Here is a 13,325-nt window from a genome sequence, read left to right as displayed (position 1 = left end):
TGGGTCGACTGTACATGCATATTTCTGAAGTGATAGTCAACAGTCTACCACGATGTTGAAAGCAATCCATGATGGAAGAAAGAAACAATTTGTCTGCACAAGAAATCATTAAAGTTAAGTTGCTAAATTTTTGTGTCAAACCACCTTCAAAGTATGTAATCGTTGCTCTGATAAAATAAACAGTTGAAACCCACCAGGAGGCAACAGCCCTTGGTGCTGCTGCCATTTCAGGGCTTGACCCAGCAAAGACAGCAGTCTAGAAGGGGGGACAACATGTACCTCTGTGCTCAGGGCCTGCGCTATAGCTGCCCTCCGCTTTTCTTTTGATTGACCATCAGGATAGCCCTTCAATACACATCGGAGTGGAGGCTTAACTTAGTCATGTGCAACAGTATAAGACCACTATATCATGTTCATACTGATGAACTTTAGTACTCAAGCCCACTATAGTCAACACACAAAAAAGAAAGTTACATAATTATCGTTTTAATCTTTTATATGTAGACCTTTCTGTGATGTTATTGCGTATTGTTGGCGACTTGACATGTATCCCTCCTAATTACATAATACTCTCACACGATGAGATCTTCTCCGTATTAATTAAAGATTAGCAAAAGTGAACAAGTGGTTATTCTTTCTTTCCAGCTAATGTGCTAATGTTTATGAATTTCTGTTAAATTTTTGACATTTCTACTTTCTTAGCCAACATTCAGACATGTTCGAAATTTTAAAAATTTGATGTCAGCGATAATTTGTAGCTTGATAGTTTAGGAGTGCGATTCTTTCTTTGAGTGCGAGAGGTTTAAATACAAATCCCGGTTAGACTCAAACATAATTTTAACAACAATATGAAAGTACGTTTCCATATAAATGTCTCTTTTCATGTTGCTATGGAAACAATACTAGCCAGTTGGAATTTGTTTACCATTTCCAAATATCTGATTAATTAAGGCTTGATGGTCTAAGGAGGGTCTTGAGACTCATTTCTCAAAATAGCATTTAGTAGAAAACATTTATTCGACGCAACAGCCAGATTACTGTTTTAGCACTAGTAAATAAGAACAGCAGATAGAGAAGACTCTGAACACTAAAATGACATCAAGTTACTGTATCCGCACAATTTTTAAGATAAATTCCAACTGATTATATATATTTCAGAAATACTAGAATATTGCAATGCGTACTATACTTTTACACATGACCATAAATGTGGAATACACATAACCCTGAATAATCAAAAACAGAATTGAAGTAAAGCTTTTAAAACTTGTTTTTGAATCAGATATCGGGACACTATAAAGCAGCAACATAACGCTATCAACAAACTATAAAGTTAAGATGATTTAAGGTACAAAAAACTATACGCGATCAAATACATCGAAACTTCCCAAATACTTGCTCTCATGAGAACATTCTAAACAAATCCAAATGTTCAAAGCAAACAATGGTGAGGAGCCCTCACGTATCCAGTCCTTTTGGCACTGCACTAAAGAGTCACGAATAATTTTGAATGCAGAATACGGTTCTCGAAGCTAGATTGACGGATAAATTATATAAAGGATGATACAAAGCATTTCTCTGCATATATTCTTAATATAAGACAGCTGTTTGTCATACAGTAGCACTTTATTAAGTCTTCACGCTTACATGGGTAAGACAACTCCCAAAGTAGGACAACTTACAAATCAGCCATTCTGTAAAAAACAACTAACCAAACTACTAATTCTCCACTCCTTGTTCCAGCACTAGCATGGGCTTTCCTCTCACACGTTAATAAATAACTCCCATGAAAATGATTTTTTTTGATAAACTTGTGTCCATTCATTTTTGTTCCAAACTATTTTTAAACTTCAGTTAAAAATAAACTTACAAAATTTTAGTAGAGTTTATCCGAAAGCGTTGATATTTATTCATCAATTGGGATCGTTTTTGATGTTTCAGGTGATCTGACTGCAACGATGTTTCAAGACAAAACTTGACCACGGTTAAAAAGCATGATGAAAAATACTGATACTTTCTGAGAAAATCAACTAAAATTTTGTTAAGTTCATCCGTAATCTCGCTAGCTGTCTCTAACAACAATAACATTCACAGTTACGAACAAAATGAATTACCTCTCGTGGATCAAAATAGGATCGAGCGAGCATGTTTTCTAGGTGAACATATCTGTCTGCCTGGTTCTGCTTCAGCATGATCATTGGATCAGTCTGTCTGAGAAGGGAGCGTGCTGCTCCCAACTCACGTAGCTCTATCAGCTCCAAAACTATCTGCAATCACATCTGGCATGACACAGCAAGTGCATACAATGCTAGTCAGCAATTATTTAATACAGTTACAGTACACGCTCCTACAACATAAATAATCCGTTCCAATAACGTTTACATTATATAGGGATTTTACGTTATAAAAACAGTAAAATACATGTCAATTGCGTACTCTGTTCCAAGATATTTTCAAACTGACCCCTTTGAGCATACAGAAACGAAAAACTTGACTGTTTAATTTGTGGGCTGTACCATAACTGCAGCATTTCTAGTTTGCATCGACAACGTTTTTCTTTTTTATGATTATCTCACTGGGACCAGTAATTATCGCGGTAATTTTACAATAACTTTATGGGGAGCGCACATCTTCAATGTTCATTTAAAACGATTTGCTTATTTTTCTAAAAAGCAAAGTGCACTCTGTGAAGTAAAACTAATAACAAATATTTTATACATCTACAACAAAGCAAAACAACCCAAATATGTTACCAAAAGCAGTACTGCCTGTTCATCGTCTATCAGTATCTAGGGGTCAAGGTTAGAATAAAAGAGAACTTTCGGCGATACTCCAATCCATGATATTCGGATTGGTGGCCCGACGCTGTAACACTTGCACCAATCGATCGTCTTTGTATTTATAAACGATGCACAGCTACCCTATTCTCAGTTTTGTCAACACTTCTAGCGAACTATCACAACGCACTAGATTGGTGCAAAAGCTATATATAATCGGTATAATGCTATACGCACGTCGTTTTTTCTCTCACAAATGCGGCGTGATAGATTAACATTCAAATCGATTTTGAGAACTCACTCGACTTGGCCTTTGTCGTTATATGGAAATTATTACGTAGTAGGAAACAAAAACTGCACATAAATTTTTTATGTTATCTGAAATTAAGGTACAGGAAGTATATGTTATAGGAGCGTCTGCTGTAAGTCTATGCTTAACGCTTTATTTCCATATACCAATTGCCCAACATGTAATTTAAAATTTTAACTTGACTCTAGACTCTGATGTGTAAATTCTAGTATGCAATGTTCACAATCTTTTAAAACATGATAGTTTTACAAATAAATGAAAACGAAAGTAAAAATTAGAAATGAACGCAATAAATTAGTTTGTTTCAACTTAATCTGGAAAAGGTCACAAAATGTTACGCTGTTTCTCTAGAGTCTAGACCTTGCGAGACACGTGTCTCCTATGTAAAGCATTTATACTATGTAAAGCGTGTCTCCTATGTAAAGCGTGTCTCCTATGTAAAGCGTGTCTCCTATGTAAAGCGTGTCTCCTATGTAAAGCGTGTCTCCTATGTAAAGCGTGTCTCCTATGTAAAGCGTGTCTCCTATGTAAAACAAAAAACCTTTTTTTGATTATTGTTTCATCAAGCTCATTTCACATCTACTTTGTAACATAGTTTAGTGTAATGCATTTAATTTATGTATAGTTTTATGAATTATTTACGATGGTTTTTAAACTGAGCAATACAGTGCACCCTCAGGATTAGATCACCCTGATATACGATTTGTCCTTTTATAAAGTGGAACATAATTTTTTTCACCTCACCAAATGAGTCTTATTTCACCATGCAAATTCAAAAATTTTTCACCCGAGTTCAAAGTTGGAAGTCGGGGTGCTTATTACGTATATCAAAATAACAAAGACACCGAAATGCTGTTTGCGGAATACATTTTCACAACGCCTGAATGAGACACGATGATCGATTTTCTCCAGTTCAGCAATTCTTGTGCGTAAAACGGTAATATTTTCCCTTCAAAATCCAAAGAAAAGTTGTGGTTGCAATCCCTTCATACAGAAGGTCAGACAACTTCTTATAACCTGCTAACAAAAATCTACTTCGTCACAAAAATGGCATCATTTGGAGTTTCTTTCCGACTAAAATTTTTTTTTCAACAGGTCCGCTAAAAGTTATAGGGAAATCAAAGACAGCAAGTGATAAGTGATAATATTTTAGTGATAAAAAATTGAAATTCAATAAAATAGTTACAAATACATATTAAAACATCTTTAAAAGTGTGTTTCGTAAGCTAAACTTATTTAAAGTAGATTCAAAGTTTTTGTTATACGCAAGTCTGTCTTGAAGGCAAGAACTTTCTACATTACGTAGTACTGTTCATAGCACATCATAACATGACATTTTAATGCAGAATAACCATAATAACCAATAACCAGAATAACTAATAACCATAATTAAATTAACCAATAAATCTACTAAATATACTAAAGTTACTGTACTATAGTATAAATATACTATAGTATAAATATATGTATACTATAGTTACAATGGTTATGGTTAACACACTATTTTGGTACTAATTTGAAATATGTACAACACTTATATAAAACTTTGACAATTTTTACCAGGGGATGTTTGCGTTATGTAATTACTATGGTTTCTACACCCCTACATATGATTTTTTCACCATACAATGCCAACCTTGGAACGGATCAAAATCGTATCCCAAGGATGCACTGTACTTGATTATCGAAACACAGTACTTAAAAAAAGTACAGGATTTCTATAATAAAAATATGCTTCAACTTTAAATGATTTTGACATACCACGGAACAAATCAGCTTCGATTCCTTGTTCCTCGATCCAACGTAAACTAACAATTAAGCGGACACGTTCTGCAGGTTCCCTCAATTTATGACATGTTATTTATGATTGCTGCTAAACAAAGCTAGAAAGTGCTACCTTCTTAAAGAAAAGACAAAATGAACCTATTATTCATATTTCAATGTGGTTATCTGCACAAAGTGCGACAATATTAACATAACAAAAATTATTTGCTTTTGTAAAGAATAGGCAAAGAAGGCGTAATAAGGCACTAGGAGTTAAGTAGAAAGAGGAAGACTTGCATCGTAGACGTTCAACTAGTAACCATAAGTGTAATGAAAAGACACGTGTGTAATAAAAATGTAAAGAACCACGGCTGATCAACGATAAGCTACAAACTTGTTATAGACTACTTTGATTGACAATTAACGATTGCATGACCTGCTAACCATCTAGGTCTAGGTCTAGGTCTAGGTGTTTTAAGAACCCGTAAATCCCGAAATCGGGCAAAAGAAGGCCGTTGAGAACTTTATTTAAAAATAGTCAATAAAACATAAAATTATGGTAAGCCGCGCAAGTCGCGCGATGTTCTAGGTAAAAAACTATTCATATAAAACCCGGTGTTTGCACATACAGCTGAAGGAGCACCCCCCGTAACCAGTCTTGTTTCATGACTGTGAAGAACATTTTGTATTTGGTTAAAACTTTCGATAAGAGATTCATGGCAGTCGTCAGATAAAATCTTTAGCATGAGAGACATTCTTGCATGTTTGCGTCTTAGTTCTAAAAGTTCTAGATCTATAAAAATTCTTGCCTCTGTAACACTCTGCCTACCTTTCAAACCAGATATAAACCTAACCGCCTTTCTTTGAACTGCTTCCAATGATGCTACCTGTCGCATCAAATGAGGGTCCCATACTTCACTCGCATATTCCAATATTGGTCTACACAGAGTGAGATATGCAACCCTTCTAACCCTCATCGGCGCATTAAACAAAACATGCTTCATCATTCCCAATCGCTGACTTGCCTTAGATATGATTGAGTCTATATGTAAATCCCAATTAAAATCATTTGATATAAAAACTCCGAGGTATTTAAAACTGTCTACTACAGATAAAGGTCTGCCACTTAGGTAATACACCACATCTGGGTTTCCGCCACTCTGCCTTGCAAAACGAACGATTTGGCATTTATCAGTGTTAAAATTCATTTTCCAGTTATAGGCCCACTGGTCTAATATGTTTAAATCCTCCTGGAAATTCACTGAATCCTGAAGGGTGTTTACCTGAGAAAAAAGTAAAGCGTCGTCTGCAAAAAGCTTGATAGTAGAAAAATTTAGATTATCGGAGATATCATTTATGTACACCAAAAATAGGGTGGGCCCGAGGACAGACCCTTGTGGAACGCCCGATGAAACCAGCAGGTCAGAAGATGCAGCACCCTCTATCACTACTCTTTGGAGTCTGTTTGACAGAAAGTCCCTAATCCAATTTACCATGTACGGGTTTATGTTTGATTTTATCAATTTGTCGATCAACAAGCCGTGAGACACCTTGTCAAATGCCTTAGAAAAATCCAGTACCGCTGCATGTACTATATTATTGTTATCTACTAATTTCATTATTTCATTCACAGTAGAGACTAGCTGGGTGGAGCAAGATAGGCCTTTTCTGAAACCGTGTTGGTTAGAATATATGACATTTACCAGATCTTTATTGATGTTACTAAGCACAATATGTTCTAACAATTTGCAAGCAATGCATGTCAGAGATATGGGCCTAAAATTTCCCGGATCTTCCCGACTGCCTTTTTTATGTACCGGAACTACATTGGCCACTTTCCAGATATCTGGAAGTTTTCCAATGTTCAACGAGTACTGGAATATGCTCGCCAATATCTTACTAATAATTTCAGGTTCTAGGCAAAGATCTTCTTTTCTAAACTTATCTGGGCCCGGGGCTTTCCCGCGCTTAAGAGTATTTAGAAGTTTGAGAACTCCATCACTTGTTACTTGTATAGGGCATTTATCTGCAGAAAGTTCAGCTTGAGTTGTGGAAAAACAGTCACTATTTGAAAAAACACCCTGAAAAAATTCGTTAAAAATCTCAGATGATTCTAAGGCTGATTTATTTTTGAAAACCGCAGTGCCTTGTGAGTTTTTTCCAGTTTTCCGCCTATAAAAAGAGTAAAATGGTTTGCTATCACCCCTTTCCAAGGGTTCAAACAGCACTCGGTGGTAATATTCCTGCTCCATTTTACGAAAACTCTTTCTGTTGGTACGCCTAGTTTGTTTATACTTGGAGAAATCTACTTCTAACCCAGTGTGCTTACTTCTGTCATAAAGTTTTCGCTGTTGTTTCACTGCACGCCTGGCTGAGTTATTAAACCATATTGGCTCCCTGTTATCATTTTTCTTAGGGATACATTTAGGAACAAATCTATTGACAGCTAGATTCATGGACGTCTCAAAAATCTGCCAGACGGAGTTGATACTCGTTTTACTTTCAATTGCCTGTACTACATCTGTCAGAGAATCAGTCAAAAGTTCCTTAATAGCAGTAGAATCAGCCTTGTGGTATAATTTGATAAAAGAAGGCTGTTCATGAGATGTCTTAAAATTTGCTGCTACACAGAGTTCAACTAAAAAATGATCGCTGATACCGGGGTTGATTATCCTGTAGTCATAAACAAAACTAGACTTATTTGTCATAACTAGATCTAAAGTGTTTCCTAGCTGATGTGTTTGTTCCATTATAATCTGACGCATATCATGAGACAAGATGCATATCATCTGACATCAACATATCAAATTTAAATATTAAATTATATATTTAGGCACAATTGTTGGAGTAAATTATCTTGATATTGCTTAGCGATATTTCTTACTTGCTCATATAAATCTATAAGTTTGTTGTCAGGCAGTTTGAGATTTTGAATAGCGTGAAGCACAACGTCCCAGTGACCATTATGGATCTCCGACTGGAAACTTTCAACTGAGTCTACAGTATTTAACGAGCAGCCAGTTTCCTCTTGAAGTGTCAATAGCGTTCTCTGTAAGTTGTTTTCTTTTAGATACTGTTCTATCAGCCGTACAACACTATAAACATAAAATAATTTCAATAGCTAACGGATACATTAAAAAATTGTACGAACACAAACGTATAAAAAATACAAAAAAGAACTTAATGTTTCTGGAAATCAACAAGTGGCGCGTAAACATGTGTGTTAATTTAGCTATTAAGCAAACTCGCAAAGTGATAAGTTTCAAACCAAAAAAGACAAAATTAATACTAATAGTGCATATACAATGCTTACTCCGTTGATTCGATTTCGACCGCCATTACGGAATAACAGGATCGCAGATATAATATGATAGTTCCGCAGCGAATCTGGTAGTATTACAGTATTACGAGGCGTAATGCCCAGTTTTTTCAATCTCCGTCTGAGAAGACAACTCCGAGGTTTTCGTAAGGCTCTACAGATGAAACAATTTAGAATTTACATTGCTGTCTTGATAAAACACGACGGCAGTCGTGTTAAAGATAACAGTGGTGAAGGAATTTTTAACCTGCGAAAACCTCATTTAGGTTTAAGTCTATCTTTATCATTAAAACTGTCCTTATGACTATAACATATTGAATAAATGTAACATGAATACCATAATGATTACTGATAGGAGTGTAAGCAATGATATACAGCCCCCCATGGGGTGCTGTATATCATTGGTGTAAGACAATTTAGGAGATCTATGCAAAAAAATTCGGACTTTAAAAGGAAATATAGATACTAGCAAAAAATAAAGCCTGCAGTCGGTATGTATACCGCTAATGAACAGTTGTTCACCAGCCGCTGAGCTGATAGAATACGTACTTTGTTTAGATACAAGCTGATGGCCCGGGATGGCACCTCACAGCCCTCTCATTAGGAGAGCAGCTCGTGCATATACTAGTATATAATAGTGTGTTCCTTTCTGTGCAGTAGAACAAAAATAAGTAGAACTTTTTGTTAAAAAAGACCATTCAGCAAAATACCTCTATTTGGTATCATTTCACTACAAAAAGGTATTATTCCACAATAGTGTGGCAAATTGAGATAGCAAATATACCGGAATATTTAAAGTATTTTAGAAATAGTAGCAAGTATCCTTTGTGTGTCCTTTTTCTAGCATGTGTAGCTAAGTATATTTTCTATCACTGATACTTCTAGAGGCATAAATACAAGATGAGCAACTATAGCTTAGCAAATGGGTTTTGGCCATTCTTAGACGAGCATCGAATTTTGTACGTGATAAGATAACACATAAAATAATAGAAAGATAACACAGATAATCAAGATAACACATAAAACAACAATGAAGTGAAAATTAATATTGCTGATGAACTAAATTTATAGGAAAAGCGAAAGAAAAAAAAGCAAGAAAATTCATTGATAAGAGTTTGCAAGTAATCGACTTGAAGTTATCTCCTTTTAGCCTGCGAGCACGGATGATTTCTGAGAAGGAAGACCTGTACTACAACACCCCAAAACAAAGCTTCCAACCGAAAGCAACATAATTACGCCTTGCAGGAACAGTTTATTCTTGATATCAAAAGGTGGAAACTCAAGCTATTGGAACTAGAATCTGCCCCTTTTTGCTCAAAAACTACTAAAGATTTCCGCCGACCAGTTGTAACTGCCAAAATTTTATGCAACGGCAGCTCTGCCAATAAAAAATCTGGTGTTACTTGGCCTGGATGTTGTGTGAAACGAAGAGCTTGAAAAGATTCTGCTTTTTTGATGCCCATATTAGAAGTGAGTAGTACCCTCAATATTCGGTTAAAGAAGTCGATGCTTTTTATAGATTATATAAAGAAAAGTGTTGTTCTCATCCAAATCATTCGTATCCAAATCATTTAGCCAAATTTCTTTTAGTTACTGATTAATTTAATATTGTAGTGTATAATTAAATAGTTTGATTATTCTCTCAGTGACTCGACTTATTTATTTATGTACTCATAGATTAATTTATTCCATATTATGTGACTATTATGTTTCTGATGTGTAGATTTGTTGATGTACTGTCTGGTTGTATGTGTAGTGGTTATGCGCTGATACTGAACATATGCTTTAAAGATCAACAGATGAATTTGTTATAACTACCATGTGTTGCAATAATTATAATTAGATATTGTACAAGTTTATTTAGTTTTTTATGATAAATGTGGATACTTCATTTCAAGCAGCAGTTACTAACTTGGAGTTACTGCCCTCACACCTTATCACACACAAATTGCTCAGTTTCTCATCATTCCTAAGTTATCATTCAATAATAACATTTGCTGGAATAAGAGCTACTGTAAAATTTCTAATTGAACACCATGGCGCTCTATTTTTCAACCTTTCTCTAGTAGCGGTGGTCAAACAGAAGGGGCGTTCAAATAGAGATGGCATTCAATTAAATGGTTCACGACATATACATTTGTTTGTAGCCACAGTCAGAGCTTAAGGAAAAAAAGAAAATTGTATCAAGCACGAATCAAGCCCACAACTTTCAGCATAACAAACAAAGATCTGCACCAATCATTCACCTTTTAGGTTATATAATTATTGTGCATATAGTTCTTCTCAGTGCTTGTGACCCTGGTATTCATTGTACGTGTAGTTATTACACCTGGTAATCTCTTACGACACTCGAGACTGCTGGTACTGGTCTTTATTATAACAAGCTATATTTGTCCATCTGTCTGTAACCACAATTGGAGGAGTTGAGAAAAGGATTGTAGCGCGGTAGATTGAATTCCACAGCATACTCGGTTTTCCCAGCCTGCAGACTACCATCATGATGAAGGTCCTAGAATCATTGTGCACATACTTATTCCCTGTGCTTTATCATCACTCTTGACAATCTCTCACAGCAAGGTAAACTCTTGAAGTCTTAGTGGTCATAATATAAGTAGTAAGTACTTGGAGTAATAATAACAGTAGTAAGTACTAGTAGTAATAGTAGTAGTAGTAGTAGTAGTAGTAAGTACTTGTAGTAATAGTAATAGTAGTAGGTACTAGTAGTAATAGTAATAGTAGTAGGTACTTGTAGTAATAATAACAGTAGTAAGTACTAGTAGTAATAATAATAGTAGTAAATACTAGTAGTAATAATAATAGTAGTAAGTACTATTAATAATAATAGTAATGAGTACTATAATAATAGTATTAATATTAGTATTAAGTACTAGTACTAATAATAGGAAGTACTAGTAGTAATAATAATAGTATTAAGTACTTGTAGTATTAATTATAGTAGTAAGTACTAGTAGTATTAATAATAGTAGTAATAATATGAGGCTATGAACATCAGGTTATGGACCCTAGCCAGATATCCCGGTATCACCGGCGGAAGAGCTGAGGAAATCAACCAGGCCAATAATAATAATAAGATAAGTGTGAAACCAGGTGGAAACTCAGGACTCAGTATCTTTAAAAAGATGTGGCGTACCATAAGTATAAAAATCAAAAATGTAAAAATTCAAATTATGAAAAGCATTTACCTCCATATTAAACAGCAAACTGAATTAAATTACTTATTCGACTCACTGCTTGATGAATTTTTCTAACCCAAGTTTTATTATAAAGCTTGCAATGAAAATATTTCAAATATAAATTAAATACATTTGATATGAAAACACACAAACAGCTTATATCAAATAGGAGGCTTTAGGAATCCCATGACTTGAAGAAAAATGGATATGATAACTTTAGCGTATCTATTCTGAACAGTTTTAAATCCTACTCAAATCACAACAATTATTTAATTAATGAAGTTGCTAACTGATGTCTGCATAGAAGCAGTTTACAGGACATCTGCCTACGCCGGTAATAAATCTGTTATCAGCATGCCTCAAGCTGTCAGTTTATGACAAGCTATAACGGTTGTTGGGGCGTTAATTACTTAACAAAACTGTGACAGACAGCTGAAAACAAAATGATACTTGTTGACTTAGAAATGTAACTATTTCTACAGGGATTCGTGTAATTAGTCACGGCTGTCATACACGCTCATTAAAACAGACATTCACATGGAGATGAAGCTAGCTTGAGATCATCAGAAGCCAAGATATAAACTCATCTTCATTGACCTTTGTGATTATTGATTTTCATATAGATACGTGTGTCTCATCAGGCATTGCCTTCCACATCATCTCCTCGATATACAATCATACGCGAGCTCAGCCTCCACAAGTCAGCAATCAAATCAGTTTTTATTTTAAGTCCGTAAACGAACTAACAAATGGAGCGGAGAGGAAGAGAAAATAAAAGCAACGGCATCGATGCTGATTATATGAAGGAAACGGATGCATCTTTCTACGGTGGTGAAAGTAGCAAAGACGTTAAAAAATGGTTGCGACTGGCAGTTGTCTTCTTTTATTTACTCAGTGTCTCGTTGGCCTCTATTGTTCTGGCTATCTACTACATTGGATTTTGGGATGCGAAAGTTGTCTATCAAGAGTATGTATGCATGTTATATATTATATTATACTTATATTATACATTATTTACATAGTATTTATATATGTTAGTCAAGCTTGGCTCATGTACAAGTATGTATAAACTTTTATTGGCATTGGTGATGGTAAAAAATAATGTTTTTCATTACAAGCCAAAAAAGACAAGAACAAAAAGGTATCAAGAAGTATTATGAGTTGAACAAACGCGTTTTGAAAGTTGGTAATCTAATAGCATTGCGAAAGAGTCAAGTAGTGAATTGAAGGTTGTAGTAACAGATATAATAAGATTTGTATTCATAATGCATGAACCTGTTGGTAACAAAAGGCATACGCATGACTCAAGTGCAACTAGAAGACAAACATCTAGTTACAATATACGGTGTAATATAGCATTTTGCGGAATATTTTTGTTGTTCACCATGGAAGCTATCTACCTTGAGAAAATCTAATTATTTTTCTCAAATTGCATTATGTTTATACAATGCTTGCATCCAGAACAAAAATTGGGATTTAAGGCAAAAATTCTAATGAATTCATTAAAGGCCAGTCGTTATGAATTAAAACCAATAAGCAGAGAGTAACAACGCAATCATAAAACAATTTAGTAATCAATAAGGAATGTATGATTGATGACATTGACACACTCCTCTGCTAGGGGGCACTCATACTCACCGGACCTCACCAGTGCTATTGATATCGGTAACTGTAAAACCTGGCTGTACCGGACAATGATAACATTAGGCACTATTGCATATATTTTCAGTATGAAAGTTTTTATTTGTGCTGGAGGTGAAAATATTTAAACATTTGCTTAACAATTCAGTTAATCTATATTATTAAATTCCGATTGGTCATTGGGTATGTCTGTTAGTCTGCGCACACGCTATTCGTATACAAGTTTTTTTTGTCAATTTTATGCAAACTTTTCACACATATTTTCCGTGGCTTGTGCCACTCTTCCAAAAACATTCAAAACTCAGTCTGGTTTCTGAAAA

The 13,325-nt window shown here is 34.9% G+C and overlaps 1 protein-coding gene across 1 annotated transcript in view; it reads right to left on the bottom strand.

Moving 5' to 3' along the window:
• The window catches only part of LOC137397624 (WD40 repeat-containing protein SMU1-like), a 32,186-nt gene extending 23,990 nt beyond the window's left edge, over positions 1-8,196 (bottom strand). Inside the window, exons 1-4 of the mRNA XM_068083918.1 lie at positions 8,165-8,196; positions 7,736-7,946; positions 2,115-2,267; positions 195-345 (exon numbers count right to left, since the gene is read on the bottom strand). Coding sequence (XP_067940019.1) covers positions 195-345; positions 2,115-2,267; positions 7,736-7,946; positions 8,165-8,190 — 541 coding nt within the window. The 5' untranslated portion in view covers positions 8,191-8,196. The remainder of the gene's footprint in view (positions 1-194; positions 346-2,114; positions 2,268-7,735; positions 7,947-8,164) is intronic.
• Between the last annotated feature and the right edge of the window lie 5,129 nt (positions 8,197-13,325).

The sequence above is a fragment of the Watersipora subatra genome, chromosome 5 (assembly GCF_963576615.1).
Source record: "Watersipora subatra chromosome 5, tzWatSuba1.1, whole genome shotgun sequence".
Taxonomy (NCBI): domain Eukaryota; kingdom Metazoa; phylum Bryozoa; class Gymnolaemata; order Cheilostomatida; family Watersiporidae; genus Watersipora; species Watersipora subatra.
This window is presented reverse-complemented; position numbering and strand designations above follow the sequence as displayed.